At 31.5% G+C, this 16774-nt stretch overlaps 1 protein-coding gene across 6 annotated transcripts; it reads right to left on the reverse strand.

Moving 5' to 3' along the window:
- Positions 1-8783: 8783 nt before the first annotated feature.
- LOC107946733 (uncharacterized) lies at positions 8784-12253 on the reverse strand. 6 transcript variants are annotated; one of them, XM_041107330.1, is made up of 8 exons: positions 11934-12253; positions 11006-11138; positions 10643-10713; positions 10465-10543; positions 10270-10379; positions 9630-9727; positions 9187-9269; positions 8784-8839 (listed from the first exon to the last, which is right to left on the reverse strand). In XM_041107330.1, the coding sequence occupies exons 1-8, from the start codon at positions 12051-12053 to the stop codon at positions 8808-8810; spliced, it is 726 nt and encodes a 241-aa protein (XP_040963264.1). In that variant the 5' UTR covers positions 12054-12253; the 3' UTR covers positions 8784-8807. The 6 variants fall into 6 exon arrangements, 4 of the variants coding, with proteins under 4 accessions (XP_040963264.1, XP_040963265.1, XP_016736661.2 ...); XM_041107331.1 differs by having other exon boundaries at positions 8784-8931; XM_016881172.2 differs by having other exon boundaries at positions 9663-9727; positions 11934-12250.
- Between the last annotated feature and the right edge of the window lie 4521 nt (positions 12254-16774).

The raw sequence follows: 16774 nt of genomic DNA on the forward strand, positions 1-16774 counted from the left end.
AAGAAAGATATGAGTTAATTTTAAATTTTGAACGTCTTCCTAAGTTTTTATGTATATTTTAACTGTCATTAAAATTTTAAATAAATTTGACAACAAACAAATTCTTCTTTTTATTTATAACTCTTAAATACACATATATCATTTTTATTGTATGGTAGTTGTGTTTTAAATGAAAGTACCAAATGATCTAAGAATGAAATAAATTAGTTATAAATTTTGTACAAATTTTTTAAGATTTTGAAGAATAAGACTTTTGTATATGTTAACATCCATTATAAATTTAAATAAATTCGACAAAATCAAAATATTCATTTTATTAATAACTATTAAATATATACAAATTCGATAAACACACTTGAATCCACGTCCTACTGTACTAGCAACTGTGCCAATGCCAACTGGACAAAAACTCAATCGGCATTTGACTTATTTTCAACAAAGAGAATGAAAATTTTCCATTTATTTTGAAAAAGTATTATTTTTTATGAGAGTTATTATTTATCTTTCTAATTTCAAGTTTAAATCTATATTAACTACTTTTTATTTTATGTCTAATCATTATAATATTATATAATAATAATAAAAATTCTCGTATAATTACTCTAGTAACCATTTAAAAACTTCAAATTGGAACATGCAATAATACATCTTTCAAATTAACAGAATAGTTAAAGAAAGGGCAATTTCGTCTTGAAACAAATAAAACTTACGGGCCAATGGCATAACCCTTAAATTAGGCCCAAACCCAAGAAAAAAGAGGGAGCGGTCGGGTACATTACAGTTTTCATGCAATGGTGTTGCGCCACGTCAACCACATAAGAATCAGAGATCAAACTCTTGATCAAAGATTCAATGGACGGCCCTGATTCTTTTGATCCCACAGGAGAAGATAGAGAGATAGAACAAAATTTTGTTCGTATCTTTTGCATGACTCTGTCTGATTAGTCAAACGGCACGATTTCCTCTTCACTCTTCGTTTGTCGTAATCCCAACTTTTTAAACCCCCAAAAAAAGAGTAAACATTATTTATTATTAAATATAATTTTATTTTATTGTTATTGTTTTGATTTTGATTTTTTAATTATGATTTTGTTTTTGGGTCGGAGTGTGAGCTTTTCACACTTTGTCAAAAATAAATTAAATAAATCCACCACTTTAATTAATTAGGAGGGAAAATAAAATAAACAAATAATATTTATATATTTTTGGGTTTGAAAAACATTTTTTATAATTATTGATAGAAGGGAAAAATAAAGTAATATATATATTGCATGTGAAGGCGGGAAAATCTGATTCCCCTTCTCTTAGATTGTTTGCTCATCAAAACTGCAAGTCAAGGAGTTTGTTGGTTTTGAGAATTTTAATCAAGGCAAAACGACAAAGCGGATGTAATGTCACATGATACGTGTGAAAGCCCACATTCTCTTTTTTAATTATATGGTTAGATTTAGATGCCCTTTTGTACTCAGGTTTCGGGGGTTTTTTTTTTTGCTTTCCAAGTTACTATACGTAATTTTAATATTAAATTGGTAAAAATATTAGGCTAAAAACGGGTTTGGTAAATATGAATTTAAGTTTACACCTCAATATTTAATATCCTAATTAGTATGGTTAGACTCGTTTTCTATGTTATTTTTATTTATTTTTATATATTATATAGTTTATATATTATGAAAAATAAATTATAATAAGATAGTGTAGATATTAAAAGATATTTAAGTTGTTAATGTTTTAAAATTTTAATAAAAACACTATATATCATTAAAAATAAATTAATGCTTTTCAAAAAATAAAAGTAAGGAGCTAAAAATGTAAATTACTCATTTATGTATGAAATTAAACTGAATTATTAATTTTAAGATGCACTAAAAAGAAAATTATATTATTCAGAATTATGAAAGAATTTAAATAAAATTTAAACTTATATTTTGAATTTAAACCAAATTAACTAACTATTGTATAATGTTGATATCATCATAATTTATTATAAATCGAATTCAATTAGATCCATAAATACCTCTCCTACCAAATATTCTCTTATACATATTTATCTCTTTTTACTCCCTTTACATGGGTGAATTATATATATATATATATATATGTCAACATGAGTTAGAAAAAAAAAGAAGAGATGTATCATTAAATAGAAAAGAGAATATATGTAAAGTGAGGAATTGTAAATTCAAAGGTATTTATTTTGTAAGCTTCACCCAATTTCGCAACTTTTAAAGTGTAAAGTTTGTGAAGGAAGCATAGAATAGTATTCCAATTGCTAAAGTAATTTATTATTTACGCAAATTGGGTATTTATTTGTATTTCTTTGTTTCCACTTTACTTGCATGCTTGACTTAGGTAACTAGATTTAGTTATAATTGTTTGTAATTATACAAGGGTGTCATATTTAGTTAATCATTGTATTTTGTGAGTCTCACTGAATTTGATGTAATTGGAACACTCTAATTGCACTTTCCATTTTCTCAGTGAAAGGTAAGAATTGAATTAATTACACTCAAATTCAATTATCCTATGGCTTTTCAAACACGTACAAATAATTTAAATTAAAATATATTTTTATATTTTGAGACATCAAAAGCTTTGAAATGTAGTTGAAAGGACATTTGTTGTTCTAAAAATAGCACTTCTCATATTAACATCATTTCGGTATAGCATAAAAAAAATTGGATCGTATTAGCACATTGCGTACTTTTTTAACTTCATTCATAAACGGAATTGAAATAATCTATACTTTGAAGAGTACATGAAAGAATGAGATCTTGATAATTTTAATGATATAAATTCAAATTGAGATGATGATAAAGAGTATATGTTCACTGTCAAAAAAACAAAAACAAAAGGAATAACCCAATAAATATGAAATGCTAGAGCAATTAGATAAATTGCATGGGACTTTTATTGTTTTTGTTATTTTTATTAGTAATTGTACTATCGACTACTTTCTTGGACTAGCATATTACATATGATGATTTGATTTCAAAATTTGTTACTTGTTTAGAATTTTTTATCGTATTAATATTTTTATAGTAATTAATATATTTAAAAAATATAAATTATGTAACTATGTAATTATAATTTGTACTACCAAACATGACATAGATAATTACGATATAATTACACTCTGTTAATCAAACACGTCTAAAAAATTATAATTTTTATGATTAAAAAAATAAAATAATAATTACATTTTTATTCAATTATTCTATACTAGAGGTGTGCATGGGTCGGGCTCAACTAAAAAGTTAGGCCCATTTGCTAGGCTCGGCCCATCTCGAAAAATAGGCTTAAAATTTTGACAAAGCCCAACCCGAATGAAAATGTTAAAACCGGGTCTAACCCGGCCCGCCCATATTAATTTTTATATACTTTTAAAACATATATAATACATAAAAAATATCAAAATAAATATTTCCCAACAAATTGGAAATAAAATTTAAAAAATATGTATACTTAAATAACACTAAGATAGATGCAACTTAACAAGCAAATGCCTCTAAAATAATAACAAAATTAACAAATGTCTTTAAAATAATAACAAAATGAACAATAAAATAAGTTTTATACAATATCGAAACAATAATAACAAAATAGTAGCAACATACTAGTAAAATAGTAGCAAAACAAGAAGAAAACAAAAAAATATTAAAAACAAAAAAAAAGATTTTTTTGTCATTTAGTGAATTTGGGTCAAGCCGGGCCTAGGCAAAAATTGCCTTACTCGAGACCCGGCTCATTTTCTAAACGAGATTTATTTTTTTATCCAAGCCCATTTTTCAAACATATATTTTTGCCCAAACTCTCCTACATTTCGGGCAGGCATTCGGGCCAAGCCGGGTGGCCCGACCCATGTTCTATACTATCTAAACAAATGGGAAAATAGAGTATTAGATTTAGTCTCTTCTCCATGCTATAGATGGAAAAAAAAAAAGGAAGCAATCTTTTTCTAACTTAAATTTTTTTTCATGTTTATTGCAAGAAATAAATGTTTTTGAAAAGTAAAGTCAAAACAAAAGGAAAAAAAAAGAATATGGTTCAAATTTCTTTCCTAATTTTTCATATTAGATTATATTAGTCCAACTGACCACTTTAAATATCGAATCATCGGAAATATATATAATATATTAATTTTTAGAAATACTATAACATAAATTATTAGTATTACTACGTAAAAAATGAATAAATTATATATATTTATATAAAAAGAATACTCAATAATGAACAACTAAAAGATAAATTGTAGAAAGGGGGATGGTGACAATTAGCCAATTAGAGGGGTTGGCAGTGGGGTCCATGATAAATCACTTGGTCAACGACCAAAGACAGAGTCCGGATACGTGGGGTCCACACTAGTGACTCTACCTTCGTTCTGACGTCATCTTTGTCGGATTTCTTCCTCTTTTTTTCCAGGTTTTATCAACATCCTATTTTATTTTTTTTTGCCTGAACTTTACCAATAACGGTTTATTTAAATCAATTTTTTCATATTTGGGTTCTACTTACGTACATATTTATTCAAGTAATAATTAATAGTACTTAATCAATCGGGAAAGTAAATTTGTAAATATTTAATTTAAATAATATTACTATTCTTAATACTAAAATGTGGTGTGAAAGCTTGTTGCAGTTCATGGAGGAAAATTGTTGCAAGGTAGAGATTAAGGTTTTTAAAATTGGGTAATTTGTTGAATTAGTCATCTGTCGAATTCAATTAAGAAATTATTAAAAAATAAAAATATTAAAAATATGCTTCAACCGTCCAATTCAAATTAGTTTTTTGTTCAGTTCATCTTAACCGATTCCCAAGTTAACCATTTCAATGCCCTTCTTCGAATCGATACCTCAGTTGGTTCCTGATTCGACTGGCTGGTCCGGTTCGATATTGTTGGTGTGTGGGGATAAAATGAATTTATGAGAAATTAATGAAAGCTTCAAAATGTGGAGATAAAATAAAATTATGATAAATTAACGAAAGCTTCAAGACGTGTATCAATACTCTTTTTTTTTTTAAGGTTATATTCGCCCCCACCTATATTATGGCGTGCAGAAGAGTTATTTTGAAAACGCTCCAGTAGATTCAAACAACCTTGGTTGAGATAGTTGTTATAAAAGAAAGAACTAGATTAGAAGAGAGGCTTGAACCGAAGTAAGTTGATATCTTAAGAGCCCCTCTTCCCCCTTTTAGTGCCATATGATGGCTGTTTATAGGTCGATAGACTAGTAATGCGATGTGAAGTGATTAAATTATAAATTTTATGCGTCACAAGTGATATGTATTTTGTTTAAAATGACTAAATTGTTAACAAAATTAAATAGTAGAGGTGATAGTTCAACGGAATCCAGAGTGCTCATAATAAAGATGTCTCTAGTGACGAGAATGTTTGTAATACGATAAAGAAGTGTCTAAAGTGGGGAATACCAAAATTCATATATACCAAACTTCCATTTTCCTATCTCTCAACTGATTCACAGTTTAAAAGAGAGAGAGAAAAAATCTTAGTAGAATTAATATCGTCGCTGCTGCTGTTATTTTCATTTAAATAAAATAAAATAATTTGTGTGAAAAAAAGTGAAGCGTTGGCTGGCTCTCTTTGGTGTAGTCTCTTTCTGGCATTTGAATATTTTAGTTGAATGATATTGACGCAGCCATTAACACCAGCTCTACTGTTCTGTTTCACATGGAAAATTCAATTTACTGATTCACAAATACACTTAGTAATTAAAAAAACAAATCTATTATTTACATCAAATTAGACTTGATAATGGAAAAAAAGTCTTCTCCTGTAATAAATTATACCCCGTCAACTTCAAATTTGAATATCAAACAGTCAGACTTTATCTTAATCTTAAAAACAATTGTCAAATACTTTGAAATATATATAAATATGAGAAACCAAAGTTTTCAAATGGGTTGATTTTGAAACAAAATTTTTTTATTTTTATTTTAAACTTTAATATCAAGTAATTGACTCAAGTCCAAAAATTAATTTTTTTATTTAAAAAAAATAAATGTATAACTTTCAAAATTACAAAGCTAATTGGCTGTTTATATTTGGTTTGTCTTTGATTTGAAGTGTAGCAAAAGGAAATATTGTTATTCTATTTCTACATTAGTTTAATTAATTCAACAAATACTTGTTTTTTGTGCGACCATTTAAAATCTTATATTATATGATTAAAACTATTGAAAGTTTCAAGGGTTGTTGTTTAGTTCACATTCAAAATACCGTGTAAAACAAACCTTATATTTAATGAGACGTGCTAATATTATTAGATTTGATTAACATGAGTATTATTGTTAATATAAGAAGGCGTGAGTTCGAATGCGTTGAAGACCTATTTATAGGTTGGAGAGATATTATGAGTAGTTATAAATATTGTGTCAAGAGAGTAAATATTATTAAAATTTATAATAAAATTATTTTTAAAAAAGTTCCAAATTCTCTCTTTTCGTTGAATAAAACATGTAAGACCCGCCTAAGCCTTGCTTTACCAAACACCTCTGTCATTGGTAAGCTCTTAGATGGCTTCAGAATCATAATTCATCCTTATATTTCAAAATGGAGCAAATATTTAGAGGGAGGTACAAGTTTCCCTTATTCTTTTATAAATTGATTTATATATATATATATATATAAACAGCTGCTTGAGGCAAACACATACACATTGAAACCTTCTTATTTATACTCCTCTTACTTATAATATTCACCAACTTTTTTTTCCTTTTTAAATTCAATTATAAACCTAGAACTTTTTCCCTAAATATATATTTCAAACATTGATGATTGATTTGTTCTTTTACTTGATTAAGTTGTTGGGAGGTTTTTTTCTTAACTATAATTATACATCTAAATAACTGTTAATGGGATCCAACTTTTTTTAGAAGAAGCTTTTAAAATGTTGTCTTTCGAGTAATTGGTTGGACCCCAACAACAATGAAAGTAATTGTACTTGGACGGGATTTTGTTACTCAAATTTGTAGAGAGCCCAAATACTTTTAAGAGGCTTGTCATGGGTGTGAATTTACAGAGCAGAGAGCACTTTGGTTAGTAAAAATATGACTTACAAGATTTATGAGAGATTGATATACAATGTGACATTTAAAAATAACGTGATGTGCACAAAAATAAAAAAAATTAATTCAAAATAAATTCGGAAAATCACAATAAAACATGAAAAGAATGAAATTATAGGGTGATAGTAAAGAATAGTTTTAAAGTAAGATTTGTAAAAAAAAAAAAGAAATAGGAAGGGGGATGGGATCTAGAAATGAGTGCATCCAGTGAGGAGGAGAAGAAGAAGAAAAAAGAAAGAGCCATTGACTTTGTCTCTGTTATCGGTTTGGGAGTGCAATTACCACAAATACAATGTGAATTAATTTTAGTTCCTTGCCTTACTTTTATTCTTTTATGCATTGCAAAATCAGTGTCATTTCAATTTGAAAAAGAGAGAGGAAATGAGGAATTTGAGAAGGATACTGAAACTGAAAATTCCACCTAAAAAATGCAAGATTTGCTTAATTGTCAAATTGCCTACCATGTGTTTGGTTTGACCTAGTGGTTTTCTTAAAAAGAAGAAAAGCATTAAGTTGTGTTTCAAAGTATAAGGTGAAAACCATTTCATAATAGAAAAATCAATGATAATACATTTTGGGTTATTTCTAATTCAAACCTTTGGAAGTGAGATTTAGTGTAAAAAACGAGAGGGTAGCCACCTAACCAACACCCCCCTCTCAATAGTCAATTTCTGTGTTTGTTGGTTGAATTAGGAAAGACCTTCCCAACCTCATGGTTTAGACTTTTTTCAGACTTTGCTTGCTGTAGGCCTTTTATATATATATATATAATAAAAACCTTCTTGATATGATCTTTTGACCTAAATTAATTACTTATATTTTATAAACTTTTAGGTCTAATTATAAATTTCATCCATTTATTTTATGATAATTAAGAAATTAGTCTCTCCATTTTAATTTCTCATGTTTTGATCATTGGGCTTTATAAAAACAAAGAAAAATCATTTGCTCAGCAGTTCAAAAATTTATAGGTAACAAATTAGCAACAGATTATGATAAATCAAAGTAGGACTAATTTTTTAGTTTTCGCAAAGTAAAAGGGATGAAAGTAAAAATTAAACAACTTTTTTTTTCATCCTCAAATTAGATAAAGAAAATTGAGAGACAAGGACCTCCAAAGCAAGGAGTCCATGGACCATTTTCAAACTTTAATTTAAGGCCCCTACAAAAGCAGAATCCAACATGTTTTTCACACTAATGAAGAAAATTTTGACTGGACGGTAACTGCTCTATGCTAGAAACCCAAAGCTTTACGAATAAGTACAAAAATTTGTCAATAAAATCAAACACATCGGCTCTTTATTCCAGAATCCAGAAGAAACAAAAGTCAAAGATCGTGCACCAATGGATAGATAATGTGATCGCCGAATCCACATGCCTTTGACAAAGTGAAATCTAGTATTAGTATTGGCATCTTAAGCAAAAATATCCGCCTTTGCATCTTCTAATTTTCCCATCCTTTTTTCACTATATCAGCAGTGAGTCCCAGGGTATCTTAGTTTTGCATATTTTTTTGGAACCATTTGTTAGGGTATCTTATTCATGTGAGCATTTAGGTAGTATGTCAAGTTGAGTAACTAATGGCATCACATCATTTGAGCATATCTTATACATCCCAAACTCTAGTAGACTAGATTATTCCTGGAAACTACACAAACCATTTACATTTGAAGAGAATCTTGTTTTTGAAACTTGTCTTTTTGAAAGTAGCATGTAGTTTTCAAGGGTGCATCATCCATGTTTGAGCACCCTCTGAAGGAACAAATATGCAATCAATAGGGCCACACATGTGCATCACAACTGGAGAACTCATTGGCAACTATTGAGTATAATTTACATTTGAGCTGTATTCACATTCCATCAGTATTGCTGTGAGATAGATTATTGTTCTTACCGATGCCTCGATTTATGAAGATGAGCATAGAAAGTACTAATTTTCTATTAAGGAGACAAGCAATACTTGAAAGAAGTCTTTACAATTTTGTTTCAATCATTTTGATAATACCACATGGTGGGATAGTGGCTCAAAACTGACCTTTACAATTTTGTTTCAATCATTTTGATAATCCCACATGGTGGGATAGTGGCTCAAAACTGACCTGTCCTTATATCTCTATCAATGGCATCTGCATTCAGGGTCCCAGGAAGCTCTCTAAAATCTTCATTGAAGATGGAATATGCACTGTAAATTTTGGAATGGAAAAGATTAGTCAGTCGTGGAAAGAAATGAGCAGTTCATGTTAAAAAAACTCACGTTATATAGGGTTTAGAAACTAAACAAAGACCCCAAAACAACCCCTATGTCCTATGATAATCTACAAGAGGTTCCTGCGCATGAACTTCGTTAGTATTTGGTCATTGGTTCATATGCTTAAGAAATTCTCCACAACCCTTTGAGAAAAAGTCAGAAGAAAACATAATTCAAACAAAATTTTCATTCAATGGTTTGTTTGGAAGTATCAGGGGAATCAGCAACATGTATCAGAGTCATGTAACAGTTTATTTGTTATTATCTTATACATATATCATGAACTTTGGCTACCTTAGGAATTGGAGTTTAGAAGCAAGAGGATACCTGACATCACCAGGTTGCCGCCGTCCAAGGTTCAGGAAAATTGTACAAAAACCAGTTCCAAGTATCTGAGCAAATGGGGGGCAAAGAAAATATGAACATATTTCATAATGGAAATGCTCTGGATAATCTAAAAAAATATTTCGTGCAAAAGTGTGATAGATTGTCCATGTCTTTAAATAATCTTTCTCCTCATCTCTGATTTTGCATTGTTATATGTTTTATATAAAGTACATAAGATACAAAACACAACGGTATGGATGATATAACATCAGAAATTATGTCTTGAATCCTTCCAAAAAATCTTGAAGGTAACACCACAATTTTTTTTTACATGTAGGCACACACTCTAATACACTGAAAATTATCTAATCTATTATAATAAGACAACCAAAGATACCGACTCTCTAAAAGAAAGTGACATCAATAACCATCTGTTTTTCTATGTCATCAAGGAAGACACTACAAGTTCCAGTATTCCTCGATGTTGAGGAGATACAAAGAATTTGGTTAAGTGAACTCATCCATATAGCCCTACTTCCCAACAAGTGAAAAGAGGATACATCCAACACACATAAACAGCAGTACAGAGGAGACAAATCCAACTTACAAATAATGGTCCAAGATCCCATTTATGGGCAACATGTGCCAGTATAAACCATAAGATAACAAGAATCCATGCCTTAAGACTTAGAGAAAAAATTGCCATCAAAAGGATATCTACAAAAAGACATACAAGGAATGGTCAACAAGTGAACTCTTACTAGGAAAAATAACAACAGCTCAATTCAAAGTTGATTCTCACCAGGAAGCTTCAATCTATTTAGTAAAAACGAGTAAAGCTTCTTTTTCCACCGACTTGTTGACTGTGGAAGCTGAAATTTCTGTTGGAAGAATTGAGGGGAAAAAAATTAACAACGAAAATTCTTGGTTTACCAAAGTGGCATCCAAGCTCAGTTTAGTGACTGTTAATTCAGTCATACCAAATCTTCCTCATCATCGTCAATACCGAGTCCACTTGGTGCCTTTGGTTTGACAGCAACAATAAGTGAATCTAGAAAATTGGAACACAGTCAGTGCCTGCATCTTAATAGCTAAACATTAACTGGGACCACAAAAATGAAATTTACAGAGCCCCTGGATGTTAAGAGCAAAACCAAAGGGTAGCAATAGTCAAGACATGAGGAAGTTATTTTAAACCTAAACAACAGAAAATAATAAAACGTTAAAGATTATAAAAGTGAGGGAACTGGGAAAGGAGCTAGTTCCTTCCCCCACAAACTTCATGATAATTGCATGCAGTGAAAGCAAACTAATTATAAAAGAATAAAAGCCAAGATATATACCACCATCATTGAGTTGTATGTAAATGTCATCTTCATCTTCACGGTCATGCAATACCTTCCCTTGTGAGATTAGTTTCAAATTCTCTACTGGTAAACGATTCTTTCCAGCTATCAATTTTCTCAAATCATGAACCTAGTTTTGATAAAAATACAAGCACCTAATAAATATGTGTAATGGTACTAAAAGTTTTCTACCAAGTTTGTTCTCATCATTAGGATACATGATTTTTTTCGATACCAAGACACAAGGAAAGTTCCTATGCTAGAGAAAAAAAAAAAAGAGAAGAAGAGATAACAACCGAAATTCTAAGTGCTTAAGAAAACTGCATTAGCCACGGTACATGATACACTACGAGAAGGCAAATGTGACATAAAATTCACATAAAGTTTTTTCTTTTCAATGCATAGGAAATGACAATTTTTCATTGTAAAATGAATCAGAGAAATATCTTTAGACTCAATACTGGAAAGTAAAAAAATGATCAAATATTATTAGGCTTATGGACCTTAATGTTCAAGGTAGACCAACAACAACCCAGAAACAATAAAAAGATAATTGAAAATTTGACGTCCATTCTACAAGTATATGCATCTTAGTGTGCATGTCAATCTTTCAGCTAGCAAGCATTCTAAGATTCTCTCCTTTCCATTATGAGAACTGCAGTGTAAAGTAATGCTTAATTTGACCCAGCACCTACACGGCTATATAATTGAATCAACCAGTTCTGTTTAAGATACAATGGAAATCAAATATCAAAGGCTTCAATGCTTCTACGATAGAAATTAGACATAAAGTCAGATTTGCAAACAAATTCAATGCCCTCAATCTTATCTCAGCCATGGTGCTCTACATTGACTCATAATTGTTGTTAACAAAAAGACAATTGATAACATAAAAATACATAGAAATCAACAGATTGGAACGTACTCTGAGGGAAGAAGGGACGTGAAGGCGAGAAGGGCGAGCAGGGCCAATGATTTTGAGAGTAATTTCCACCATCTTTTCGTGTTTTCCATTGGTTTCCTCTACAATCTCTTCCATTCTCATATCATTATCTGATCTGTGATGGGTGTCGAAGAATTTACTCTCTTTTGTCTTGAAATTTTTTTTTTCAAAGACCCAAATCTTGTCTCAAGGCTCTAAGCTTTAAATTTTGCCGTTTAATGGCTTCCTCAAAGTCCTCATCTTGGGAGACTTCTCGGCTGAAAGCTGAAACTTCCCAAAATAACGAAACTGCCCCAAGAGATTAGACTCATCCGACCCTCTTCAAATAGACCGGGTTTTACCCTAAAAGTACAGACCGGGTTTGCGAACCTAACTCGCAAAAAACACTTTTTTTTATCAACTACAAAGTTGGTAATTATATTTGGGAGGTTACATTATCAATTTATTACATTATGATTATTTAATTATTATTTCTTATTAAAATTATAATTGCAAGTTAATGTGGCACGTTAATTCAATCGTTTTTATATATATGAATTTTATATAGATTAAACTTACATTTTTTTTAGTTCATTCTCAACAACCACCTCAAAAATTCTTTATTTTCTCTCAATCTAACCTAAAACCCTAGCCTGTTAATCTCTACCAACAGTCACCTCCTTCTCTTGTGAATTCTTAGTGTTAGAAAACTGTTTAGAAAATATATGGATAGCGAAATTTTAAAATTTTCTAAAATAGATATTTGATATGATATCTAAAATAATAAATTTGATTAAACAATTACCTATATGTAGAAGATACGGGTAGGATTTCTTGTTACAAACTCTTTATGAAGGTGCTCAGAGTTTCTGATAGACTCGAATTGAGGTTTAAACTCTTCAAATTTTCAATCAATTGATATTATATAATATTCTCAAACACACGATTGTTTAGAGAGTGAACTCTAACTTAAAGAAGAGAAAATAAGACAAAAACAAGACTTTTCTTAGAAAGAATCCTTATGCAAGCCTCTATAGACAAATCGAAAATTTTTGATTATTTAGATTAAAATTATAATGGTTAGATCATCGCAATTATAATTACCCCTAATCTAAAATATAAAGTTAGAAGAATTATTTAAATAAAATGCTACAAAATTTTACACACAAGAATTTAATTCTCATTCGGAATTTTAAACTAATTACATTAGAGGACTTGCCAAGGGTATATGATTGGCGACTTCAATGGGAAAATGAGTCATCTCTTGCTGCGACCTCTTACCTAATTAAGCTAGTTGGGCTGACTTTTGCCCAATGCAATTGTCTGTACTTACATCTCTTGATTTAAATAGAAAAATAAACTCAGATATTTAATTAATTAAATAATTAATTAATTTTAATTAAATCATTTATAAAATCCAATTCTAATTCCATTAAATTCTTGATTGAGTTATCGTACTAGAATTTATGTGCAAATTTATTAAGTTATGCAGATGAATTTAAACTGTAAGGACTACATATAATTTCACTTTGGGCTCAATTATTTAATTTATTCATCCAATTAAATATAATCCAAAGAAATTAAATTAATTCTAAGTGATCTCTTGCATTCTCAAGATCCATGCAATTTATTTCTTATTTATCGTTTTATCCATTCATTCAAAGTTTTTCCTCAAATTAGATATTTTTACTAGCGTTTCTCCAATAACGCCACTATATCCCAATATTTGCGGCGTCTTTTACAATGCGCCACTAAAGAAATAAAATGAAGCAATAAAACGGTAGCGTTTTGTCCAAATTTTTTCCTCAAATTAGTTATCTTTACCGGCGTTTCCCTGAAAACGCCGCTAATTCAATCTTTTCCGGCGTTTTTTACAATGCGCCACTAAAGAAATAAAATGAAACAACAAAACGGCACTGTTTTGCTCAGATTTTTTCCTCAAATTCGTTATCTTTGTTGCGGAAGCGACGATAATATTAATAATAATATTATCAGAAATATTTAGATAATTATTATGCCAACAATTATACTAAGAAAATTCCCAGTTAAATTGGAGAGGTCACAAATGGTCCCACTTAAAACCCAACAACTAGACAGAACTCACTTGTTATTTATAGCAATAATAACTAAATAAATATAACCAACATAAAGCTATTAAATATAAGCAAACAAATAAGAAATAAAACACCAGAATTTAACGAGGTTCGGCCAATTTAGCTTACGTCCTCGGACACTACCAAATTAATATTTCCGCTAGAAATATTACAAAAGAGAAGATCAACACCAAGTTACAATTAGCTACTTGGATTTTCAAAATGAGATTTTGGGATGATAAAACCTAAGGGGGAGGGGTTCTATATATAACAAACCAAACCCCCTCCCTTTCTATATTTTCCTAATGTGGGATATTGCCAATATTCAACAAATCTCCACCTTGGCGATATTCCACATCTTCGAACATCTTCTCATAACACAAACTTCAATAGTGTCTTCAAATTTGCGCCAACGACGCCATATCAAATGTGTCGGACATTGATCAAGTCTAAACAATGTTCAAACTTGGCCCTTGTAACCACCTTAGTCAGCATATCTGCAGGATTCTCCGTAGTGTGAATCTTTTGGAGAAGTATCTCCTCTTCTTCGAGAATTTCCCGCACAAAGTGATAGCGAACGTCTATGTGCTTCGTTCGTGCATGAAAGACTTGATTCTTTGCTAAATGAATAGCACTCTGACTGTCAGAATATACTTTAAGTTGTTTCTGACCAACTTCCAAGTCTTTAAGCAATCCGTGAAGCCAAATTGCTTCCTTCACAGCCTCTTTAATTGCCATATACTCTGCCTCTGTTGTAGACAAAGCCACCGTAGACTGTAAGGTAGATTTCCAACTAACTGGCACTTTTGCTAAAGTAAACAAATAGCCAGTTGTAGACCGTCGCTTATCCAAATCACCTGCATAATTACCATAGATGTCGGATTGGCATTCGAGCGGGATGAATCACTTGGTCAATGCATAGTTGGATATTGTGATTCTAATTATGCAGGTGATTTGGATAAGCGACAGTCTACAACTGGCTATTTGTTTACTTTAGCAAAAGCGCCAGTTAGTTGAAATTGCTTCCTTCACAGCCTCTGTAATTGCCATATACTATGCCTCTGTTGTAGACAAAGCCACCGTGGACTGTAAGGTAGATTTCCAACTAACTGGCGCTTTTGCTAAAGTAAACAAATAGCCAGTTGTAGACCGTCGCTTATCCAAATCACCTGCATAATTAGAATCACAATATCCAACTATGCATTGACCAAGTGATTCATCCCGCTCGAATGCCAATCCGACATCTATGGTATTTTGGAGATACCGCAGAATCCATTTCACAGCTTGCTAATGACCCCTGCCCGGATCATGCATGTACCTGCTAACAACACTAACAGCCTGTAAAATATTTGGTCTCGTACATACCATTGCATACATCAAGCTTCCAACTGCATTTGCATATGGGACTTTTGCCATGTACTCTCGTTCTTCCTTAGTCGTTGGAGATAACTGGTTACTCAGTTTAAAATGAGGAGCAAGTGGGGTACTTACAGGTTTTGTACCTTCAGACATACCGAAACGTTGTAGTACCTTCTCCAAATACTATTTTTGTGACGGCCAAAGTTTGCCCCTCTTTCTATCCCGAGTTATTTCCATGCCGAGAATCTTCTTGGCTTCCCCTAAATCCTTCATCTCAAACTCTTTACTCAACTGAGCCTTCAGTCTATCAATCTCCATTTGGCTCTTTGCTGCAATCAGCATATCATCAACATACAAGAGTAAGTAGATGTAGGAACTATCTTGAAGCTTGCGTAAATACACACAATGATCGTATTTGCTTCTTCTGTACTTCTGGTCCTTCATGAACCTGTCAAATCGTTTGTACCATTGTCTCGGAGATTGTTTCAATCTGTACAACGATTTGCTAAGTTTACAAACCCAATTTTCTTTACCAGCAACCCTGTATCCATCTGGCTGAGTCATATAGATTTCCTCCTTCAAATCACCGTGTAGAAACGCGGTATTCATATCAAGTTGAGCTAGCTCCAAATTCAACTGCGCTACCAAGGCCAACAAAATTCTAATGGAGGAATGTTTAACAACTGGAGAAAATACCTTATTATAGTCAATTCCCTCCTTCTGAGCGTAGCCTTTAGCCACTAACCTTGCCTTGTAACGAACATCTTCTTTGTCAGGAAATCCTTCTTTCTTTGCAAATACCCATTTGCAACCAATCGCCTTCTTCCCTTTTGGTAGTTGTGCCAGCTTCCACGTCTTGTTTTTCTCTAGAGATTGTATTTCCTCTTCCATTGCACCTAACCATCTATTATTCTCTAAACTTTGAATGGCTTCGGTATAAGTGGATGGAATATTATCAACAACTGGAAGTGCATAAGCTACCATGTCAGTGAAACGAGCAGGTTTCTAAATTTCTCGTCTCTGCCTTCTGACTGCAATTGGCTCTGATTGCTGTTGAGGTTCTTGGGTAGAAACCTCTTCCTCATCTGACTCTACATCTGCCAATGAAGAATCACTAGTGGTACCTTCTGCTGGAATTACCACACTCTGCTCAAACTCCACCTGCTGCGGAGTACACTCCACCTGCTGCGAAGTACTACTCACTCCTTCTAGATTTACCTTATTCAACATGGCAGATTCATCAAAGGTAACATCCCTACTGATTATCGTCTTCTTTGCCTCTAGACACCACAAACGATATCCCTTAACACCAGCATTGAAGCCCATGAATAGAGCCTTCTTTGCTATTGGATCTAACTTTGATTCTTTCACATGATAATATGCAATAGAACC

Source organism: Gossypium hirsutum, chromosome D12 (genome assembly GCF_007990345.1).
Source record: "Gossypium hirsutum isolate 1008001.06 chromosome D12, Gossypium_hirsutum_v2.1, whole genome shotgun sequence".
Taxonomy (NCBI): domain Eukaryota; kingdom Viridiplantae; phylum Streptophyta; class Magnoliopsida; order Malvales; family Malvaceae; genus Gossypium; species Gossypium hirsutum.